This window comes from Rhinolophus sinicus, chromosome 3, assembly GCF_057876585.1.
Source record: "Rhinolophus sinicus isolate RSI-liver-muscle chromosome 3, RSI-T2T, whole genome shotgun sequence".
Classification (NCBI taxonomy): Eukaryota; Metazoa; Chordata; class Mammalia; order Chiroptera; family Rhinolophidae; genus Rhinolophus; species Rhinolophus sinicus.
The window spans coordinates 130,925,371-130,933,260 of NC_142503.1; the positions used below are offsets into that span (position 1 = coordinate 130,925,371).

General features: G+C 31.9%; 1 protein-coding gene across 1 annotated transcript; it reads left to right on the forward strand.

Moving 5' to 3' along the window:
• The first annotated feature begins 2,487 nt into the window (after positions 1-2,487).
• LOC109458878 (olfactory receptor 4K1) lies at positions 2,488-3,423 on the forward strand. Its single transcript, XM_019752865.3, has one exon. The coding sequence runs from the start codon at positions 2,488-2,490 to the stop codon at positions 3,421-3,423; it is 936 nt and encodes a 311-aa protein (XP_019608424.3).
• The last annotated feature ends 4,467 nt before the right edge of the window (positions 3,424-7,890 follow it).

Sequence of the window (7,890 nt, forward strand, 5' to 3'; positions counted from 1 at the left end):
TGGGTGTTCTGTTGACATACTTTTAGAGATGGATATTAACGAAACATCAATTTCTAAGTATCAAACTTGGTCTTACACCAGGAATAGAGAAATTCTCTTATGGTGTATTTTGTGATTTGAAAACACTTCTGTCTCTGAGATACACTGACAATGAAAAAGTGAATGATTCATTAATAAAGAAGCTTCTGGATGCTCTGTGTATAGTCCAAGGATTTCTGAGTGACTTTTATAAATTATCTATGTTTCTGTAACATAACTGCCTTTGTACTTAGAATTTTAGAGATGAAAATAGCCTTGGAGATAATCTAGCTGTCTTCTAAGGTCAGTCACATGGCTAGTAAGTGGCAAATGTTATTTATCTTTACTAATGTGTACTTACCTTAATTATTAAGAATAAATAAGATCCAATATAATGTTGAACCCGGTCTGTTCAACTTAGATTAAGAAATCATTGAAAATTAGTGGGGAGAGAATTTTCTAGCTGTTTCCTATATTTTGAAAAATGAAGTCTCACAAACCTTATCATTTATTACATATTGGAAAGATGGAATTGGTAGGAAATTTGGATATTTTCAGAAAATCATTTTTTCAAAGATAAGATAATCTGTAAAGAATGTATAATACCGTTAACTTTATCTAACATGTTAAGCATTATGTTTCCTTCTCCTCCTCTTCCTCTTCCTTTTCTCTCTCTCTCTTTACCTCGCTCTCTTGCTCTCTCGCTCTCGCTCTCACTCTCTCCCTGCTCCTTTCTTTAATGTTATCCTACTAAGTTACCATAATATTTAGCAAGCTTTACACATGAATTCAATGCTATATGAAATCCCTCATAGAGTAAATTTTTTTTTTAATTAATATCTACCTCTTTAGGATCTTTTTTAGTCTTAGAAATGGGAATTTCTTTCCTTCCCAATGTTCATTTGCCTCCTCTCCTCTGTCCATGTAAATACATGATCAGACGTGCCAGGATTGGCCCGTCTTCCACATGGAGATGAGAGTCCTTTGATGGATATTTGTCCTGAGGTCACTTCATGCCTCATTGATCTGTTTATATTCTTAAGTAACTTAAGTTTTGCATTCTTCTTAAAACTAAATATCATAACTCAAATGCAAAGATGGAAGCTCTTGAAAGGGTAGCATTTGTAAATAGTTTAAATATTTTTAATTGGTTAAATTATGGTTAACTGTAAATGTTTTGCTTTTAAATTTTGAAATATTTATTATATTAGTTATATCTAAATAACTTGGTCCTAATAAAACCCTGAGAATACAGGGTGCGTAACTTTAATCAGTATAAGGACAAATAAATACCTATCGTGTATTGCTGAGTACACAAGGCTAAAGCCAATAATGTTTCCAGAACCACTGGAGGTTGTAGGGTGTTTTTTTTCTGGAACCAAGTGGCCACATTGCACCCGATGTGTTAAGCAAAATGTCAAAACCACTTAAGAGACAATTTATACATTACTTAACTTTTTTCATTTGAAAATCTATATGTGTTCACAATGCACCGTGTAAGAACTGTTTGTAAAAGGTATTACAGATTTTGATAAATCCAGGCATGTTAGGCATGTTTAGAAAGAGACAAAAGACAGAAGAAACTAAACTCACATTGGTGATTCATTCAAAATTGGTCCTCATGTGAAGCAAGTAAACTCTGATTAACTGATTATCTGTTTAAAGGATTTAAGAAATACTCTCAATCTTCAAATAAATTTCCAGAGTATCACCATTGCCTCTTCATTCCATAAAATGGCAAATTGCTTCTATTAAGCTTCTAAAAACACCATCAAGCACTCTCTTATTCTCAATTTCAAGAATATTAACTGAGTCTACTTAGCCTTAAGTTCAAGGCTAATTGTATCCACCACTCCTAATCTACCGTTCTCAACCTCATTTTTATTGCGATTTAGCACACCCTCGCCTCTAGACAGGCCACTCAACTCACAGCTCCCTGAGTACATCTTTCATATTTTTTTCTTTGTATCTTTATCCTTATTCTCCCTTCCCGAAATAGCCGTTTCCTTCAGTTTTGGTTAGCAAGTTCCAAACTTTTAAAATTTTATTTATTTTTTTTAGTTCCAAACTTTTAAAAAGTTTTAGTTTAAAATAATATCTACTCCATGACACCTTACTTTATCACTTTGGCATAATTTTTTTCATCTTGTTAATATTTACAGTATTAATGTATCACTTATATTTGCTTGTTTCTGATTTTATATTTTTATTTTTAATATGTGTATCTTATGTTCCTAATTATGATAGGATCCATATCTAATCTTCTTTTTTTACATTTCTTCCAGTTTCCACAGTGACATAGGTGTTAAATATTACTAAATTGATTATTTATATGGTTTTATTAAATTAAATTGACTTTTAATTGAAAGCTTGTCATATTTCTTTTGTATGTATATTAGATATAGTGCCAATCATTGTGAATGATATTTTCCTGACTTTCACTTATTTAGGTAACTGTACATTGGATACATGGCTCACACAAATGAATCAGTGGTGTCTGAGTTTGTGCTTCTGGGACTTTCTAATTCTTGGGAACTTCAGCTTTTCTTTTTCGCCATCTTCTCTATAGTTTATATGACGTCAGTGCTGGGCAACATCATGATTATTTTCATCATTTCCTCTGACTCCCATTTGAACTCGCCTATGTACTTCCTGCTCAGTAACCTTTCTTTCATTGATATCTGCCAATCTAACTTTGCCACACCCAAGATGCTTGTGGACTTCTTTGTTGAGCACAAGACTATCTCCTTTGAGGGTTGCATGGCCCAGATATTCCTTCTTCATAGTTTTGTTGGGAGTGAGATGATGTTGCTTGTAGCTATGGCATATGACAGATTTATAGCCATCTGTAAGCCCCTACACTATAGCACAATTATGAATCAGAGACTCTGTATAATCTTTGTGTTTATTTCCTGGGCTGTCGGTATTCTTCATTCTGTCAGCCACTTGGTTTTTACAGTGGATCTGCCATTCTGTGGCCCCAATGAGGTAGACAGCTTTTTTTGTGACCTTCCCCTGGTGATAGAGTTGGCTTGCATGGATACTTATGAAATGGAAATTATGACACTAACTAACAGTGGCCTGATATCACTGAGCTGTTTTCTGGCTTTAATTATTTCCTACACCATCATTTTGATCACTGTCCGGCGCCGGTCCTCTAGTGGGTCATCCAAAGCGCTTTCCACATTAACTGCCCACATCACAGTGGTAATTCTTTTCTTCGGGCCTTGCATTTATTTCTATATATGGCCTTTTAGCAGACTTCCTGTGGATAAGTTCCTTTCTGTGTTCTACACTGTTTGCACACCCCTGTTGAACCCCATCATCTACTCTCTGAGGAATGAAGATTTTAAATCAGCCATGCAAAAGTTGAGGAACCGTCATATGAACTCCTGGAAAAACTAGGGATCACCACAAAGGAACGTAGTCCTGAATGAGAATAAAGAGCCTCCACTGAATCACAGCATCATGCCAATTATTTTTGCTAATGGTATGGCTTATTGAGTTATAGAATTGGGTTTTTGTCCTAAGTGCGAGGAAATTGTATAAAATCATGTCCTGGTTAATATTTAAATACAATTTTAACCAATTTTTCATTGCTTATAATTCAAAAGCACAATTTCTCTTTAAAATTTTAATAATTTAAAAAATATTTTGTAAAGAATAGAGATTCTAATCTTCATAAAATGCTATTTATGTTACTAAACTTGTGGTTCTCTTCAACTGAAGTGATATTTTTATAGCTTGCAATCAAAATGTATAAGCAAATTGAATGTCTGATATCTTCATTCAACTTATTCATAACAAGATTTTCATATACTGACATTGTAGAAAAAATATTGTGTTTTAAAATATGGATTTTGCCTCATTAGTGTACATTTATTTTATCTTTTCCTTATGTATTGAATATTGGGATATTCATTGTTCATTTGGTTATATATAATTTTCTCTTTCTACTAGTATGTTCCAATAAAATTTTTCTGTGTTCTTCTATATTATTTGATATACATTTGTATTCATTAAAAACCTTTTCTAGATACTTTGTGCTATCAGCAGTATATTTTTCAAGTCTACTTATTTTTAAGTAGGATAAATTGATTATAATAGATTCTACATTATTCATAGAAAATTGCAAATGTTTTTAAAATTGTTTGCAAATATGGCCAGTATTGAATATTTAAGTTCAGAGAAAAAGTTATTGCCATATATACCTAAAACATGCAAATGCACAAAGTGACAAAAAATTATTTGCAACTGAAGATCAAATCTGAAATCTGTTTTTTCATATTTGTTGGAAAACAGAAGAGGGAAAGTAAAATTCATCTAACTCTAAGAATAAAAATAAAATACTATTAATTCTTGTTTCATTTGCTAGTCAAAAGTTTTATTATGTACTTATTCCTGAGACTGGCATTATGAAAAAGTCCTCATAACAGGTAGACTAAATGTATTCTAACATTGAAAAAAAAATTGCTTAACAGAAAATAGAAACCCTGCAATCTACTATGAAAACCTAAATGTTTATCAATGTAGACTCCTAAAATATTGTCATCTCTCAGGATTCAGTATTTTAAGTATATTTTAAGATATAAGTTAGTGGCTATGTGCCTAGATATTAACTCTAAGTCCTAGTACAAGCTGAGTTTTAGATACAGACAGTCTTCTTGAACCATGCATGGTACTACTTAGCTAAGATTTCTTGGAACTTAGACTTTTGGTTAACTTTATTTGTATAATGTCAAACATGACAATGACCTTTTATACTTGACTACCTTTTATATATTTTTATACAATCCCAAAAATATTTCAAATATACAATAAACATTAAAGCAATCATGATATCGTTGCTAGCATTTTTTTCCCTTGTAACTCTGCTCTGCTGGTGAAAACAGAGAAGTGTTGATAGTACTCTTGAAAAATCAAGTCATTTCAGTGCTCTGATGCTCAGTATTCTCATTCTGAGGGAGAGGAGGGGTAGGAGTGTAAGGGGGAAATGAAGGGGAGGGAGGGAGAGAAGAGGAGAAGAAGGAGGAAGGAAATGAGAATTTATGAGTGGCTATTTAATTTTGTCAGTTCTTCATAGTGCTAGCGATGCATTCTTCAACTTTCTAATTCTTCCTTTACCGTTGGTCCATTTGGGTTTTAGTGATCAGACATAGCCATAACCTGTCATATTAAGTTTGACCAAAAAAATCCAAAAGTCATGAAGTTAAAAAAAGTTAATAAATCTGACTACGTAATTTTCCACATAAGTTTTGTTTTGTTTTAAAGCCTGTCACAAATAAAGTCAAAAGAAAATCTAGGTGAAAAGCAGTATTATTATTTGGGTAATATATTTCATTTGGAAAGAGCTCTTTCAAGTCAATACATAAATGCACAGCAAGCCAGTAGAAAAATCAGCAAAGTATATGAATGGGCATATAGGTGTTATTAATGTAAAGCAAGTGACTCTTGAACATATGAATAAATGTTAAAATTAATATATAAGAAAATACAAGTACAGTGAGATTCCCTTGTTCACCTAGATGATTGACAAAGATCCAAAAGTCTGATAGTTTACTGTATTGATAAGGTTTTGATAAAACCTCAGATATTGTTATTAAATCTCTAAATTGGTACAATATATGAAGGAAATTTTTCAATATCATTAACATTTTAAAATCCTGAATTGGTAATTATACTTCTAGTGTTTTATCTTGCAGATATAGTCACACATAGGTAAAACAAAATATATGCATAGTATTTACTGCAAACATTGCTTTTAAGAACAAACTATGGAAAAAATCTAAATATAAAAACCTAAATGTTTATCAATGTAGACTCTCAAAATATATTATTGGTACATCCATAAAATAGAATGCTGTGTAGCTATGAAAAATAATTAGGAATCATCTGATGTTTTGATCAATTTACAAAGAAAAGAATTGTCCCAGATTAAGGGAGGGCTAGAGAACACTTAGTCATGGAATTTCAGGGTAGGAAGTGTTGTTAGAGATAATTTAACACAGACTCCTCACTTTTCACTGAGAAAATTCAAGCCCAAAGAATATGATCTGCCAAAACATTTCAATGAATTAGTGACATAGGCAAGATTCATTTATACATCTCAGTTTTTCCTTCTACCAAGTTGCAGGGTTATAGAATTATACACCTGTGTGTAGGTTGCTGTTTTAGTAGGTATTTCCCAAATATAGAGACTTTGATAGAAATGTTCAAGGTGAAGAGGTATTACTCGTATAATTATTAGAACCAGTGATTTTTCTAACTATAGTTAAGCTTTTCTGGAGAATAAATGTATTGTAATTTAACGATAGATTACCCTAGATATGGATGCTTTTGTATCTGCATAATAATTATTTAAAGACTTTTTCTTTCATAACACAATAAATTGATTTTTTATTTCATAGTCCAAACAAATACACTCTCAATCACATCCTCTATATTGATCAAAACAATGCTTTCTTTCTGATAACAGATTTAGAAAGAACCTAAACTAATAATGGTCACTTTTTGAGTGTCTTATAAGTGCCAAAGACTTTCAGTGTCAAATTTGACATTTTTCACAGTAGCATTTATGGTAGGTAACCTATCTTATCCCCATTTTATAGACGATGAAACTGAGTGGCTAAGAGAGAGTCAGTATTTTCATGACTGTTTGTCTAATAGCCATTTCCTATTCATTACAACACCACAAGTGAAAACAGGCTCAGAAGCTGAGACTTTGGTCTTTTCTCTTAATTTACTAAAGACTTACTCTGAGATCAACAAAATTGTAGCAGCAACTAGAAATCCGTAAGTCAGAAAAGGCCTCTAAAAAGCTAAGATAAATATCATAAAGTTTAACCATTAACTCCCATATTCTCTAGTCCAGAGAGTTAGGGATGGCTAGAATTTTCAGGTCAAAATGCTGGGAAAAAAAAGGATCAAATATATGGTGATGGAAGGAGAACTGACTCTGGTTGGTGAACACACCATGTTCTATTTAAATGATATTCTACAAATTAATTTTTAAAAAGCAAACTAATAAGAAAAATGGGCAAAAATTCAATAAGGTACTTTACAAAAGAAAATATTCAAGTGCTCAATAGCTTATGAAAGTTTGCTTAATTTCATTAATAATGAGGGATATGAACCTTGAAATTACAATGTGATACAAACTATTACTGTCCTGGGTATTAGTAAGAATGTGGAGCAACAGGAACTCTCATGCACTACTGCTGAGAGCATACATTTGGACAACCATTTTGGACAACTATTGGCCATATCTATAATAGTTGAATCTACACATACTCTATCACTCACTAATTCTACTAATTCTCTTCTAGTTGTATACCAACACATAAAACACAGATACTCACTAAAAGGCATGTACAGAAATGTTTACAGCAGTCCCATTTTAGTAGCACCATACTATACACAAGCCATATACCCACTAACAATAGAATGAACAAATAAATTGTAGTATATTAATAAAATCAAATGCTATATACCAAAGAAAATAAAAAAACTGTAACTGTACACAAAAATGGGTCAATATTGAGCAAAAATCAGATAAAATTAATGCTTTATTATTCCATTTAAATAAATTTAAAAAATAGACAAACTTAATTAATTGTGTTAGAGGTCAGCATACTTGTTACTTTAAGGCCAATGCAGTCACGGGTAGAAAGATAAAAAGGTAGGTGTAGCTGGTGTGCTGGTAATATTTTTATCTTTTAAAAAGTATTTTATTTTCTTTTTATTTATTAAATTTATTGGGGTGACAGTGGTTAGTAAAATTATATAGGTTTCAAGTGCACATTTCTATCATACATCATCTATGTATTACATTGTGTGTTCACCACCCAGAGTCAGTTTCCTTCAACCACCATA